We start from the raw sequence: 17031 nt of genomic DNA on the forward strand, positions 1-17031 counted from the left end.
GCCATACCATGTACATCTTATTTTGGTTATTACGACGAAAGCACGAAATCATAGTTAGCTGTATATATCCGTGTTACTTGTATTTCCATTCAATCATCATCAGTAACACAACAACAAAAATAATAACTGTAACAACATTAACCCCAATAAAAAGAACAATTACTGTAAGCACAAAATCAACAAAAGTTGCAATAACAGTCACAAACAAAGCAGACAACAAAAATGATTACAGACAAAAAAACTACAGTAGCATTACACGTCGAAATCGTACGATTCCAATTGTTCAAAATCATTCCGGTTTTTCTGTTGGTTGAATCTTCCGGAAAATTGCTCCACGTTGTGAAACAGCACATTTCAACTTAAGTTTGCAGTAAGTACAAATTGCGCGCACTGTAACAGGAAAAAGATTGATTAAAGCAGCGGTTCCCAAACTGGGGTCCGCGGTCCTTTAGGGGTCCGTGAGGCAATTTTGGGGGGACCGCGAAGCGGTTGAAGTAATTCTATAATCTTATTTGGCGTCAGTTTGTGCCACTAAATAAGTTTAAATCAAAGTAGAATTGAGAATCGACTGTCTCCATTGCTAAACAATGGCCTTTATTGAATGACAACTATATCAAAAATGCAATTGTTCGCGCAAAATCGTAATGTTTTTGTCCTGTTTGTGATGTCACATGCTGTCTTTGAATGATTGTTATGCGCAATTTTGCATAACTAGCTAAAATCCTGCAATCAACTTTCATTTTTATGAAATACATATTTAGGCTTAAGGACCGCGAGCCCTCGAAATAATGGCAAAGGGACCGTTTTGAAAAAAATATGAAAAAGTTTGGGAACCACTGGATTAAAGTAATAAAAAAATTAAGCAATTACTATCTCAGTACGCACTTCGTATTTGTCAATGTCCAGTTTTGGCGGTTTTAGACTTACGTCACAACTCAATTTATGACGTCATTAGTTTTCAACTCGATTTAAAAAAACTAACCATGTTTCATTGGAAAAAAACATATTTGTCCCAAAAAAGAACTAATTTATTAGCTGGCAGGAAATAGACTTCCCGTACATGTCGTATGCAATACGATTTAAAATGATGCAAACTCCTTTTTCAGAAAGTCTATTTTTCAAGTGATTTGTATCGAAAACAGTTCATATTAACAAGAAATTTGTCTAAAATTTTAAAACAAAAAACAATTGTATAACTATCATACGGATATTCCCATTGTAGAAAGTAGGTCCTGAAGTTGGAACACTTCCACACCGGTTAATGCAGAACGTACATATGTTGAAACCTCGAGTCTGTTAAAATACAAAGTTTTGCGTTAAAAGTTTAATCCAAACCACGAAAAGCAATGTTGAAAAGCCACATTGTTTGAATTTATCTTATTTTATACTTACACCTTTAGCCATTAGGAACAGTTTATGATAGTAATGGAAAAAACAGTTGTTACAAAAGAAACATATACACGATGACAAGAAAAAGAACATGTCATATCAAAAAATAATAACACAAACAGACATAAAGTATTATCCCAAAACAAACACAAATTATATATAAATAAAATACAAACATACATTACAAAAAACAGACATGAGCTACAATAAAACACACACATGAATTTTAAAGTCAATCTTACCACAGATAGGAACATTAGAGTTAAAACGATGAACGATATTAACTTCATAGTTGTAATTCACAGCAGCCAATCTTCTTTCAACTTTCTAATAAACCCAACAGCAATGATCGCTTCAAGGGCTTAAAGCAGATGGCTTTTCTGTGATGATACAGCGGAAGGAAAATACATCGTGAGTGCTGTAATGAATATTGCCGCCAGCAAGGGAAAACTGAAAGAATATTGGCACAAAACATTAGCAATATAACAGTTTGTGGTTGAGGGCTTCCTTATTCTTCATCTTCCACTCACAGTATTGCAAAAGATTTGTTTTGAATAGAAATTGTGTTCCAGTTACAAACATATACTGATGTACATTGCATGACTAAAAACATTTTCTTGCCTACCCAACTTTACCAAATGCTCAGATGTAAACGTCACTACGCAACTTACGCCGACCCGTAGCAGATATAACATGGTAACAAACAAGCACGAATGAGCTGAAGACATAACTTTTTTGGTACTTAAAGGTCTCATCAGTACAGCTGGTGACGAGAGATCGGCCGTATTGGCTAGTGTAGCCATCCAACGGCGCTCTAGTTTGTTAGGAGTAACAGGCTAAAAAGCCATACATCACCTATTCCGTTTGATGCCACAACTGGGCTTAAACAACATTTTAAACTGGCAGAATTATGCTAAAACTTTAATGGTTAAAATAACGGCCCAAATAGACGACATGCTTTATTGTTCAAACGTTTCGGCAAATGCTCATGCCATCATCAGTGATATGAAGGCCACATCAATTGCACCCATTTATATACACTTAGGTCGCATAAAGGAATGACATAAAGGAATGATATGCTAAAACTATTTGTCTAATATTAACATTATGCGAGTAGTAGCTTTCTACTTGAAAGACAAAAACTTACGTTCACAAATATAAAGTTTGGTTTTGAGCAGACAAAGTTTCTCAACCGTTTTTACAATCCTGCATACGAGTGCACGCTGTTTATTACACCTTAATTATGCCAAGAACAATTACTTTTTGTGATTGTCTTCCCTATTGTGACATCATAACACACATGGACAATAGACTTTATAGGACGTGATTTGTTAAATTTACCAGAAATATTATCAATTCGATGCGTTGGCCATTACAATACAGAAACGTCATTGATTTTAAAGGACTGTAAAGGCGGATTTAAATGCTTCAAAAGCATTACAGGGTATAATGCAAGAAACGTTAACATAAAAAGACTTATGGTAAATTGCGTTGGGGGTCCGCAGACTTCCAAAATTCATAAAAGGGGTCCGTGACTACAAAAAGGTTAGGAACCTCTGATTTAGACCAAACATGTCATCTGATCGGATAGCATTGTCTTCTGACTCTACAAGCACTAAACTACACGTGATGTATTATTAGTTTTAGCTAAAGTCACAAATACAACCGATGACAAAACCTTGCGATTCCATTTTTTGGGCTTTCCGGTTATACAACAAACACCGTTCCTTACCAAACAAACATGGTAACAAACAAAATCAACAACAACTACAATAAAGAACATGAAATAACAATAATAACATTTACAATAACAACAAAATAGTAACAATAACACCATTCACTATAACTGTAGTAATGATAACAAAAACAACGACAATATTAATGACAAAAGATGTTTGTAGAGGGCAACAAAAATTACACCACAGGAAAACAGACAGCAAAATTCATATTGTCTGAAACCGTCCTTTATATTTTTCTTGTTGTCATTTTAAAATGGTGAAAGGGGCCTCGTGGAAAAATTGCACTACATTTCAATTTTACTTCACAGAAAGCGCAAACTCCACGCACTGTAAGTACATAAAATAGAATTTCAATTTACTTTAAGTTTAACAGACGAAAAACCTGACGAATGAAACAGTGTTATGCTCGAAAAATTAAGAAAATGATTATTTTTACATCTTTTTTATTTTTGTCAAATTGTATTTATATCATGGAGTCGAACTGCTTGTCATATGGGTCCAGGTTCGGTTCGGGTTCACTTGGTTTTGTTTTTAAGGGTTCGGGTTCGGTTCAGGTTTTTGAAAATATATATTATCCGGTCCGAACCGGTTTGTGGTTTTCAAACCGGTTTAAATTTTTATTCGTTTTAATTTAATCCTACCCATAATCTGCTTGGCCTTATCAAAATCCAAAGCAATTTGCCCGTGCACTGTTATTTTTGACACGCCCCGTAAGTGTTATCTCCTGTATTCTTTAGTACGCTGTTTTGAAAAAAATCACCAAATATAAAACGGACTGCATTTTTTGCTGGTTCGGTTCCGGTTCGGGTCCAACGCCAAACAAAATGTAGGGTTCAACTCCGGTTCGAATTTTTAGAAAATCGTAATTAGCGGTTCGGGTTCAACTGCTCAAACCGGTTCGCGGGTTCGGGTTCAGTTCCGGTTCGACTCCCTGAGTTATATTCCTGGGTATTTATAAACTACATTATTTTGACGTCGCATAAAAAAACGCAATGTTTTGATGAACGTGAATTCATGCCTGGGACCAGTCATAAAGCGTCCATGCAGACCAGCGATCAGGTATTATAAATTTTGTTATCTTAACTTTGGTGTTCTTTTTCTATTGTAGGTTTATAGAGTTGTTTTGTGTAGAGAACGAACACTAGTAGTTTTATATAGCGGCAAACGTCACCATTAAAAATCCGAATGTTATTTTTATGTGAAATAATACTATGTTACAATTCTTTGACAACAATGGCAATGACAGTTGGAGTTTAAATAAAAAAGATCAATTTTCTTACATATTATATAGTTTTTCTTGGTAAGTATTCCTGGCCATGCCAGCAAATAACAGTGACGGGAGCAGAAATTGCAGTATTTAATTCCATTGGCCTGCGTTTAAAATTACGTTAAATTAGACGTCAAAAGAAAATAAAACATAGATAATGTCGGACCGTAAAATGTTGATGAACGAAATAAGTTAATCAAAAATGAAATACAGAAAACAAAAGTAAGAGAGTTTTTGTCGAAATTAGCAAAATAAAAAACAAAAAAAGGTTCTTACCATTGAAACCAGCAACAAACCCATGACAATCAAAGATGCTGACTTCATAGTTTTTAAGAACAGAACAAAGTGTCAAAACTTTCTTCCTAACGATGAAACCATCAAAGCAATAAAAGTGGCTTCGTGTTACTGTTGATAGTTATCAGAAAGGAAGAAAAAAAAACTTAAATAAAATCGAGCAATTCGTCACACTAATAAACGATAAACGAATCATACCACGTCACACTAATAAACGATAAACGAATCATACCACAGATATGAACATGAGAGTATAATAACGATAAACGATATTAACTTCATAGTTCTAATTCACAGCCAATCTTCTTTTAACTTTCTAATCAACACAAGAGGAATAAATCGTCTTACCCTTAAAGCAGATGGCTTTGCTATGATGACACAGAGGAAGCAATCGAAATACATCGTGAGTGCTGTAATGAATATTGCCGCTATAGGGATCGCAAACTAAATCGTGAAGAATATTGTCACAAAACATCACTCTAATAACAGTTTATAGATGAGGGCTTCCTAATACTTTGTCTTCAACTTGTATTAAGCTATTTTAAAAAAAATGTTTTGAATAAAAATTGCATTACAATTACGAGCACATACTGATGTACATTACATGACTAAAATCATTTTCTACAAACCATTATGAGAATTGGATATAATAGCTAAAGTCCATAGTCATGTGACGTAAAATTTGGTTCTGCAGTTACAAATACAAACAATGACCAAACCTTGCGAATCCATTTTATTTTGCTTTGCGGTTATACAATCAACACCGTTCCTTACTAAACAACAACTACAGTAAACAACATAAAATAACAATGATAACATATACAAGAACAAAAAAATAGTAACAATAACAAAACAATAACAGGGTTAAATATAACTATAGTAATAATAACAACAACAACGACAATAGTCACAAAGGGCCTCCAGCACATTTCAATGATTCTGCGCAGTAAAAACAAATTCCATGTACTGTAAATACAAAAAAAGCTAAGTTAGTTGAATGTAAAGTTAAAAAAAATGTTATAATTAAAAACAAAACTGCATGGAGCTTGTATACAAAAAAATTGCGGATTTGTCAGGAGAAACGCTAATCTATTGTCAAAAGTGTTTTACTAAGGGCAACAGGAGACATTTAAAGAAAAAGCACCATGCAAGGACTAAGGAGTGAATGTCTAAAAAACGAGTTTAATGTTTTTAGTCTTTATGTACGCTACATGATGTCATATTTCATCCATGTAACTATGTGTGTGTATCAAAATCTGCCCCCTCTTGCAAAATTCTCCGCCGGGGCCCATGCTTGTAAGCTCCCGTCGCACAACGCATCATAATACGTTGTAGCTGCAGCGCGTTTAGTCAGAATGTGTCGCCAATTGTGCCATCCACTGTTTTGCGTTCTATAACGTCTCAACGTTGCGCATCTATTACCGACTTGGTGATTGTTTTAGTGCAATTGTATCGCTATGTTTTGTTTCACATACTAATAAAAATGAATCCATCTAAAAAAAACTTTCTTCATTGTATACCAGCTGTCTAGTCGAATTCTATTTTTATTGCTGGGTAATTTGTACTACATTATTTCGCCATCGTATAAACCAGAAAATTTGATTTTGTAAGCCAGGCCCATTGAAGGCGTTCTGCAGAACCAGCCAGTAACCAAGCATTAAAAAATGATGGAGCTCAGAGTCCCGGAAAGACTTCTGTCGTGGATTTCAGTCTCACCGCAGGCTAGACATACTTGTAGGTTTATAGAGTTGTATTGTATTATAAACGAACACTAGTAGTGTTGTATAGAAAAAAAAACACGTTACCATTAACAATCCGAATCTTATTTTTATGTATAATACCTACAATGTTGCAGGGCCATATACAAGGCTTTATAGGTTCTAACACGAAAATATAAAAAAGCAAAAAAACATTGGTTTTACAGCAATGGCATTAACAGTATGGGCATAATAAAAGTGATTGATTTTCTTACATATAAAAAAAATTTTCTTGGTAAGCCCTTCTGGCCTTGTCAGTTTGTAACAGTGACGAAAGCAGAAATTGCAGACGTCAATTTCTTCAGCCTGCATTCAAAATTACATTAAATAAGACGCAAAAAGAACAAATATAAGTAATTATGTTGAACGGTAAACCGTTGATGAACCCAATAAATTAATCTTAAATAAAATACAGAAAACGGAAATAAGGTGATTACTTTATAACAAGTTTATAGAGGTCTTCTGGCAAATGTATTTTTATTCCGACGTTCCGACGTCCTATACAGGTCGTCTTCATCAGGGTAAATAACATTGAATGCGACTAGTACAGTGCACGCTAAACAAAGGAAAAAAGAACGTCGAAACGCCAGGCTAAACATACATTTGCCAGAAGAGCTCTATAAACTTGACATTATGCCTGGCAGCCATAGCTTATATTCTTCATAACAAGTTCAAAAAAAGTAAAAGAGAGTTTTGTATCGAAAGTAGCAAATATTAAGTTAAAAAACAAAGAATGTTCTTACCATTGAAACCAGCAACAAACCCATGACAATCAACGATGCTAACTTCATAGTTTTTAAAAACAGACTAAATATCAAAACGTTCTTCTTAAAGATAAAACAGACAAAGTAATGAAAGTGGCTTCATGTTACTGTTGATAATTATCAGAAAAGGAAGGAAAATGAAATAAAATCGTGTGATTAGTCACACTAATTGCCACAAACGACAACACACACGTGTATCGTGATCAACTATTTCTATGAAGAAAACGCCGAATGCTTTTTTACACATTACCAAGCTCTAATAATCGTTAGTTCGTTATGACGCAACAAAAGTGCCGAAATCTTTACCGTGAGTGTCATATCATAAAATTGTCTTTTTTTAACAAAAATGTCGTTCAACTGGTGTTAATGTTAAACAAAAATACTAGTTGTTTCTATCCATAACTTGTATTTTCGCTGACGTTTCGTCCACCAGAACGGTAGGACTTCTTCAGAGCAATGAATGACGAATGCAAGCAACGAGCGAAAGGCGCAAGAACAGTTAAATCAACAATGAAATAAATGATAACGTCACACCAACAATAGGCATGTTAATTTCGACGATCATTTAGATTTACCAGTCCAGAAAGTAACAATAAAGAAGCAATGCCCCGACTCAACATCTGTCAGCAAACATTTTTAAAATTGAGTCATATATTTCACCAGCAAAGGCATGGTGAGGATTGATAAAACCTTATTCAAATAAAATGAAGAAATCTGACATTAAAGGTGACGTGTCGAACTGGGATTAGAGCCACCACGGCTATAATTGTAATATTTTTTGGAAATTTGCGAGTCATTAGCTTTCAGGTTAGTAATACTGATACTTTGATACGTAAGGATCGAAACGATGCATTCCGGTTGCAAAAAGGGTGGTTAGCTTTTAGGTCCCGACTTGACTGGTTCCACCAACGTAGCTTCCCCTCCAGTCTCGATGACCAAATGCGCCAACCTCACCCTCCAATGTGAGTCCCTGTCACATAACCCTTGCAGTGGCGGTATAGCTGCAGCGCGTCTACCATCTTTCCACCAATTGTGCCCGCAACTTTGCCGCGCTTTTCAACGTCTGAACGTTGCGCAGATATTTCCGGCTTGGTGAATATTTTAGCGAAAGTGTGCTGCTACGATTTTGCCCAGCGCAATAATCTCAACCCAACTCAACTCAACAATATGGATTGCATTTGTTTATTTGGCATTGGACTCCCGCCCCACTTGGAAATGCCTGACGCCCCCTAGTTAAGAACCACTGCTGCTAGCACAAGCAATTGACGTTAACGACTGGTTCCCGTAAATGTGCAGGCAAAAGCTTGTTTCAATTAATGCACACAAGACATGTCCTTTTTTGCACACTAAGTAACTATAAGTAAGTGTAATGTCATAACAGACTACATGAATCAGCCTGTCTAACAGGGTGGTGACCGACAGATCTGTCTTCAGTTTTATCTTTTATGTGTTTTTGTCGTTATTTTTTTTTACGGAAATCGACGATGCCTCAATAGGCGAAATTAATATCTCTGTTTTATAAATAAAAGATGCTGATCGTCTGACGTTTTGAGTATATTTTGTACACTAAGTAACTAATGATAATTTGCGCATATCACGGCCTGTTGAGATTCTTGACACTGTCGCATGAACCTTTGCTCATGTTTCTAACCAAGCGTATCTTAACCACGTTTGGTGAGTCATATTATGATTTAGCCTTACGAACGAAGACTTACGAAGTCTGTAAAAAACAAGATGTCCAACTTGTTTTACGCGATACAGCCTCACACACGCCCTTTTGTGGCCCAACTCTGTGCGATATCACACAGTAAATATTACGTCATTTCTTGACAGCATAGTATACATCGGGTAAGCTTATTGGTCTATAACACATATACCCGGAAAAATGAAGTGTATAATAATATGCTTCCATAGCCTTCCTATATAAGAAAATGGTGCGTGGTCCTAACATGTACATTTGAAGCACAAAATCCTTGGTTAGCTTCATATATCTGTTTTTCAAGCCTATAAAATCTATGCAACGCATAAACTTGTTTGTGGGCACAGGGGTATATCTAAATCCGTTTATTTCGATTTCCATTTAATCAACATCATCAGTAACATTACAACAATAACAATGGCAACAACATTAGTCCACACAATAAAAAATCAAATACAAATACATTAATATCTACAACAATCTACCCCCACAACAAACAAACAATCAAGGAACAAGACAAGACTACAGACAAAAAACTACAGTAGCATTACACGTCGAAATCGTACGAATCGTATTGTTCAATCTCATTCTGGATTTTCTTTTTGTTGTCTTTTGTAAGAGAGAATTGGTCCATTTAGAGACGCAGCACATTTCAGTGCTTCTTTGCAGTAAGTACAAATTACTTTCACTGTAATGTAAAAATGCAAAAATTAATGGCTATCTTCGATAGACATTGAAAACATGTCACTGTGAAGTGAAACATTTTTTATTTATTTCGCTTTCTTAACATTCAATGATGCAAATTATTATTTTTTATTTCGGTTTCTAACATTCAATGATTCAAATTATTTCAGAAAGCCTATTTTTCAAGTGATTTGTATCGAAAACACTTCTTGTTAACTAAAAATTTGTCTAAAATTTTAAAACAATAAACAATTGTATAACTTTCATACAGATATTCCCATTGTAGGAAGTAGGTCCTGAAGTTGTTACACTTCCACACCGGTTATAGCAGAACGTACATAAGTTGAACCCTCGAGTCTGTTAAAATACAAAGTTTTGCATTAAACGTTTGATGCGAAACACGATAAACAATGTTCAAAAGTCGCATTGTTTGAATTTATATTATTTTATACTCACACGTTTAGCTATTGGGGAGAGTTTATGATAATAATGCAACCAACAGTTGTTACGGAAAATAAAACTACATAAGTTACACGATGATAAGAAAAAAAATATCCTATTCGAAATAAAAACACAAACAAACATAAATTACCAAAAAGATACAGACATAAGTTACAAAAAAACTAACTTAAGCTACAATAAAACACACAAATGAAATTCAAAGACAGACACAAATAGAAAGCAACAATAAGAATTCGTTAAAATCTTACCACAGAAACAAGCATCAGAGGTAAAACGACAAACGATATCAACTTCATAGTTGTAATTCAAAGCAGCCAATCTTCTTTCAACTTTCTAATAAACACAAGAGCAATAAATCGTCTTACCCTTAAGCAAATGGCTTTGCCATGATGATAAAGCGGAAGGAATTAAAATACATCGTGAGTGCTGTAATGAATGTTGCCGCCAGGGATAGTAAACTAAAATCGTGAAGAATATTGGCGCAAAACCTCAGTACAGTAACCGTTTATAGATGAGGGCTTCCAAACTCTTCATCTTCCACTCGCACTATTGCAAAAGTTTTGTTTTGAATAAAAATTGAATTCCAATTACAAACATACACTGACGTGCATTGCATGACTACAGCCATTTTCTTGTCTACCCAACTTTACAGAATGAGGGCAGGAACTTGACCGAATGGTCTTGCGCGCCTGACCCATATACAGACTTAAAAAACCTGATGGGGATTCGTCCCCGGGAGTGTCCTGGGTTGGAACCCCGTGAAGAAAAAAAAAGAATGCCCAGTTACGGCGATCTGTAGCAGAGCTATAATATAGTAACAAACGAGTAAGAATAAGCTACAGAAAGCATTGTTTTAGAATTTAAGGTCTCATCAGTGCAGCTGGTGACGAGAGATTGGCCGTCTTGGCTAGTGGTGACTGTTAAACAACAATCCAGTTTGTTGTAACAGGCTAAAAAGGAGTGCCTCGCCTACTCTGTGCGATGCCACAACCGGGCATACGCCACAGATTAAACTGGCAAAACTATGATAAAATTATTTGTCTAGTATTAACATTATGGGTGTAACGACCGCTAGGTGCGCAGCCTGGCCCTGCGCCGTTCGTCACACTAGATAACCCTTTTTGTAAAACGCGCCCGTCCTACAGCCTGTCCTCCAAGACGACCCACTCTTGCATTTGCAACGAATGTTCTTTTTTGGCGATAAAAGGCAACGCTGACGAATAAACCAAGACGACAACGTCAATAGCAACGGCAACGGTTTTTCTGTAACCACAAATAACATACATAAGCCAGACGTACACATTATGACGTCATAGCGACAATCACAAATTAATAAGTTTCAACAGTACACACAGGTTTCAAATTAAATCTACATTAATCGGTCATATTTTACATTAAAATTACTTACAATTACTTATAACAAGTCCAGTTACGGTTTTAATACAGTTTGACACAAGTTAGACACAAATCAAATAAGAACATAAAACATACCAACTGTTGGGTAACCAGGGCTTTACTAGCACGCGGCTAGAGGATCCACAACTGACAATTCAGCATTTTGCTATAGCTCTTAACATTTACAGTTTCACTATAAACAAAAAAGTCACAAGAAATTAGGATAAATTCACTTAAATTGACTGCAAACCTAGCAACTAACGCATCTCACAAAAACGTGGCGTTCAAAGCACATGCTCTGTCGCGGATGAATATTTCAATACGTCACGACTAAAGGAGAACTTAAATCAGCCAAGCGGAACAATTAATTCTTGCTGTAACATAACCCCCGACGATGTGCGAACCCATGAGAACATCTTTACAACACACAAACAGCGAGAAAGGAAAACGTAACGAACAAACACAACACTTTAAGCCTTCATAATCAGACACAACTTTGCGATCGGTCGTTTGAACGACCCAACGTGCGTTTTAACCAAAGCACTTCGCACAAACCCGGACTTATCCGGGTACGTTTCCACAATTCTTCCAGTAAGCCATTTTCCTCTTGGTGCCGAGTTGTCGACCAACAGGACCAGATCACCAGCGTCGAGGTTCTCTTCGGGAAATTGCCATTTCTGACGCGTCTGTAGCGTCAGCAAGTGCTCATTTGTCCATCGGACCCAAAACTGGTCGGCCAAGTACTGGACCTGGCGCCAGTGTCGTCGAACGTAGTTGTCTTCTTTCACAAATACTCCGGGTGGCGAGATATCATGTCGCCCAATCAAAAGCAGGTGGTTCGGTGTCAGAGGCTCTCTGTCGGCAGGATCAAGACTGATGGGAGTCAAGGGCCTCGAGTTTAGGATGAACTCGACCTCAACAAGCAGCGTACTCAGCGTCTCGTCAGAAGGCACTTGCTGTCCCAACAATACATTCAAGATCTTGCGCACCGAACGAATTAGACGTTCCCAGACGCCACCCATGTGACTGGCAGCAGGTGGGTTAAATGACCAGTCGACGCCCCACTGGCGAAGACGTTCTTCAATGTGAGTCTGATTCCATTTTTCAAGAGACTCGCGCAGTATGCGCTCAGCGCCGACGAAGTTCGTTCCGTTATCACTGAACATTCGCCTGGGCTTTCCGCGTCTTCCAATAAACCTTCGGAAAGCGTCAATAAATGAGTCGGTAGAAAGCGAGTGCGCTACTTCCAAATGCACAGCACGCACGGTCATACACGTGAAGATACAACCGTATCGTTTGACTTCGCTTCTTCCTTGTTTCACGAGTATGGGCCCAAAGTAATCCACACCCACAGACGAAAACGGTGGCTCACCCGGAGTCGTGCGCTCAACAGGTAAGTCGGCCATCATTTGTTTCGAGACTGAAGCATTTCTTCTTCGACAAAACACACAGTTTCCAAGGATTCTTCTTACTGCTACACCACCTCGCAGAATCCAATATCTTTGACGAACAATTGCCCAAGTGTGCGACATTCCGGAATGGCAAACATTAGCGTGTGTCTCGCGAATAATTAAAGTAGTGATGTGATGTGCGTTTGGGAGAATCATCGGGTGCTTAATTTCAAAGGGAATCGGTGCTCTTTGCAGACGGCCACCCACTCGCAACACGCCATCAATCAAAACAGGATTGAGTCTATGCAGAGCTTTCGAGGGCAGTTTCTTCATGACTTTCTTCTTCTCGCCGCGATCTACGTCTTCGCACTTACACAAGGCGTCTATTTCTTCAGAAAACTGTCTTCCTTGAACATATTTGACAATCGCTAGCTCAGCCCTTTCAAGATCAGCGACAGTCAGTCTTTTGGATAGCTGTTGGTCCTTCTGAGAACGCAGATAGTCAACGAATCGCTGGAGCCAAGCAACTGCCTTCTTTAATTTCTTCCATGAAGAATAGCGACAAATTAAATCATCAAACAAACACTGCTCCTCTGCAACATGCACAGCCAACATTTTCTTTGGTTTTAGGTTTAAATATTCCTCGGGAACATCTTTGGTATTCACAGGATTCGTAGGTCAGTGACTTTCATCACTGCCTAAAAACGAAGGTCCGGAGAACCAACGCTTGTTTTGGAGAAAAGCCTTTACAGTACACCCACGAGATGCGTCATCAGCTGGGTTCTGTGCAGTGGGAACATGTTTCCACTGCGACGCGTCGTATCCTTCCTCAATTTTCGCCAGTCGGTTGGCAAAAAAGGTACAAAAACGCTTATTTACGTTGTAAATGGATTGCAGAACTGCAGTTGAATCGGTCCAAAACACGGATCGTCCGATATCCAAGTCAAGTTCCTGCCTTAAAACTTGGTCCATCTTGACAGCAAGAGTAGCTGCGGTCAATTCCAATCTGGGGATGGACACCATCTTCAAAGGCGCTAGACGGGCCTTTCCAGTAACAAAAGAACAATGCACATTGCCTTGTTCATCCACTGTTCGCAAGTATGCGACTGTTCCGTATCCACAGAAAGACGCATCTGCGAAATGATGCAGCTCGTGCGTCTTGAATTCGAGCCCAGTTGTTTGGAAACACCTTTTAATCTTAATTACCGATAGACCTGGAAGCTCAGAAGTCCATGCGTTCCATCTCTTTTCTATATCCGGTGGAACTTCCTGATCCCAGCCATAATTTTCTTTGCAAAGCTCCTGCAAAAGCTTTCGCGCATGTAATACTACAGGCGCAACGAAACCTAAGGGATCGAACAAGGAGCTGACCACGGAAAGTATTCCTCTCCTCGTTACAGGCTTCTTTTTGACCTTTACGTCAAATTCAAACACGTCGGAGCGGAAATTCCACAACACTCCAAGCACACGTTCCATGTGCTTTACATCAACATTTAATACAATGGACTGTACAGATCTATCTTCGGTTGGGACTGACGACAACACACGCTCGCTGTTGCTCACCCATTTTCTGAGCCGAAATCCTCCGAGCTGTAACAATTCACGCAACTCGCCGGCCAATTTGATTTCATCGCCTTCGTTCTTTACTGACTTCAAACAATCATCCACGTAGAAGTTTTGTTTCACTGTCGAAACCGCTTCAAAACTGAATTTCTCCTTGTTATCTTCGGCAGTTTTCTGCAAACAGTACCCAGCACAACAAGGAGATGAGGCTGCACCGAATATGTGTACCAGCATCTGGTAATCAACGGGTTCACGTGACAAATCGCCTTCAGGCCACCAAACGAATCTTAGTGCAGATGTATCGATCGGATCAACCTTTACCTGGTGAAACATCGCTTCTACATCGGCGACAAACGCAACTGGTTCCTGGCGAAATCGAACAAGCGTCCCAAAAAGACTGTTGAGCAAATCTGGGCCTTGCAAAAGCTGGTCATTTAGCGAAATATTATGATATCTGGCGGCGCAGTCAAAGACGACCCTCACCTTTCCTGGTTTCTGCGGGTGTACAACCGGGTGATGCGGCAGGTACCAAACAGCGCCATCTTCCGGCTCCTTGTCGTCGCCCTTTAAACGTCTGGCATAACCCTCGTTCAAGTAGGTATCCAACGTTTGCTTGTACTTCTCATGCAGCTGCGAATCAGTTTCCAATCGCCGTTTCAAGTATGACAAACGCTTCATTGCCATAGCACGGTTATTTGGCAAGTTTGGAGCACCTGGTCTCCATGGCAATCGCAGTTGGTAGTGTCCGTCATGACACTTCACTGAGCTTTCCATCTGCTTCAATGCGTATCTGTCTTCTTTCGACAGTGTCGTTACGGGTGACAACGCGGTTTGGCCAAAGTCGCTTTCCCACATGCGTTTTATCTGTTGATGCAACGTTTCGTGCTGCGAGGTTACAAAATTCACCCGTATCTGTGAACTTCTTGAACCATTACTATGACAAGGACCTACAAGCGACCAACCGAGCATAGAACGCACGGCACTTGGCTCCTTTCTTCCGCCTCTTCGTTCATCATTTATCCAGCACACCTCGGGAACGTTCGCTCCAATCAGCAACATGACTTCCCCATGGGGCAAGACAGGAAACTCTAAATTACGCAAGTGAGGCCATCGCCAAAGCGACCCTTCCGGTATTCTGTTTGGGGAGACTGGCAAACTGTCCAAGCTCAAAACGTCGTTTAATCGTACGGATTGCTTCCCGTCGAGCGACGCCACCGTTAAATCGACGGCCAAACCCTCTCTTCTCTGTGACCTATCACTGACAGTGGTCAAGGAGTACGTTGTCTTTCTCCCCCCGACGTCCAGCTGCTCGATCAGTCGTTTGTCACACAAGGTTGTAGTCGATCCTTGGTCCAAAAAGGCGTAAGTTTCCAGCTTTCTACCATTACTGGCCGTAACCTTTACCGGCACTATGTTAAGGTACACACTCTCTGCATGAGTGCTCATGCAAGTCCAGGTGACAGTTGCATTTGATGATGTGGGTTTCTCTTCTGAGGCCTGCGTAGACGCTTCGCGTACGGGTGCAGTTGAAGAAGTCTTCAATTCTGTCCAGTGCAGAAGGTTGTGATGCTTTCCACGGCATCCGCCGATAGTGCAAGAACTTGGTAAACTACATGTTCTTGCTATATGACCCTTTACGAAACAATTGTCACACAGCCGAACTTGACGCAGAAACTTTCTTCGCTCTACAAAGGTTTTCCGTTTGAACACGTCGCAATTGCCAAGGTCGTGTGATTTACTGCACAAAGGACATCCCTGCTTCTGAGGACTTCTCGGTTCAGCCTTACGCTCGTTTCCCGGAGCAACCGATGTCGCATGAGTCGATGCTCTTGTCCTCGTCGTAGGAGATTTGCTGCGCCTTTTCTGCGTATCACTGTCCTTCCGAGGACCCAACACTCGACCAAACATCGTGGTTCCAATGTACGCTTCTTTCTTAACGAATTCAACAAGGTGACAGAAACGAGGCTCTTCCCCATTCCTTTCAATTTTAGCAGCATGTCTTCTCCAGCATATTTTCAAAATTGTTGATGTCTGCGAAGTATCCCAGATGAGTCAGGGTCACCAGACATTCTTCTAATGCCTGTGCTAGCTCTATCAGTCCGTCAGTATCATCGGATTTCAGATAAGGCCAGTGACTTAGCTTATCCACGTATGCACGTGCGATAATAATAGGACGTCCGTACCGCTCGAATAACAACTCTCGAGCCCTTCGGTAACCTTCCGGAGGGTCAAGGCCAATGCAAAAGGCAATCATTGCATGTGCTTCTTTTCGACAGTATTGGATGAGATAATTAAGCTTCACACTGTCGCTGTCTACACGTCGACCAATATTTTCGTCAAAGCTTATCATGAAACGCGTGTACATTAGCGGATCACCTTCAAAATACAATAGCTGTGGTCTGGGAAGCTCCATCCCTGCCTTCAACACTGCAGCAACACGGCACAGGTCACTCACCTCCGGCTCATGATTCAGCACTTCCGTTTTTGGTTTAGGTTCGCAACGCGATGAGGACGGGACGTCCGTTACCTGCGCTTCTGAACTGCTTCTGTTAATATTGTCGGACTCTGATGGTTGCATTTCCTCTTTTACTACTTCGGGTTTGGTCTCAGGTGAGAAGAGGACTGAT

The 17031-nt window shown here is 39.3% G+C and overlaps 2 protein-coding genes and 1 long non-coding RNA gene across 3 annotated transcripts; all 3 read right to left on the bottom strand.

The window, feature by feature from the left end:
- Positions 1 to 261: 261 nt before the first annotated feature.
- Positions 262 to 1700, bottom strand: LOC145217435 (uncharacterized). The gene is made up of 3 exons (XR_013857396.1): positions 1632 to 1700; positions 1206 to 1293; positions 262 to 390 (listed from the first exon to the last, which is right to left on the bottom strand). It is a non-coding gene; the product is annotated as an uncharacterized LOC145217435 (long non-coding RNA).
- A 10220-nt stretch (positions 1701 to 11920) lies between these two features.
- On the bottom strand, positions 11921 to 13456 carry LOC145218184 (uncharacterized). Its single transcript, XM_080085582.1, has one exon. It carries the CDS (start codon positions 13454 to 13456, stop codon positions 11921 to 11923), a length of 1536 nt encoding a protein of 511 aa, XP_079941708.1.
- Positions 13457 to 13519: 63 nt separating this feature from the next.
- LOC145218185 (uncharacterized) lies at positions 13520 to 16312 on the bottom strand. The gene has a single exon (XM_080085583.1). The coding sequence runs from the start codon at positions 16310 to 16312 to the stop codon at positions 13520 to 13522; it is 2793 nt and encodes a 930-aa protein (XP_079941709.1).
- Positions 16313 to 17031: the final 719 nt, after the last annotated feature.

The sequence above is a fragment of the Phallusia mammillata genome, chromosome 3 (assembly GCF_965637545.1).
Source record: "Phallusia mammillata chromosome 3, kaPhaMamm4.hap1.1, whole genome shotgun sequence".
In the NCBI taxonomy this organism is placed as follows: domain Eukaryota; kingdom Metazoa; phylum Chordata; class Ascidiacea; order Phlebobranchia; family Ascidiidae; genus Phallusia; species Phallusia mammillata.

Coding starts and splice junctions, on each gene's coding strand:
- LOC145218184 (XM_080085582.1), bottom strand. CDS start 13,456: ATGTTGGCTGTGCATGTTGCAGAGGAGCAGTGTTTGTTTGATGATTTA.
- LOC145218185 (XM_080085583.1), bottom strand. CDS start 16,312: ATGTTTGGTCGAGTGTTGGGTCCTCGGAAGGACAGTGATACGCAGAAA.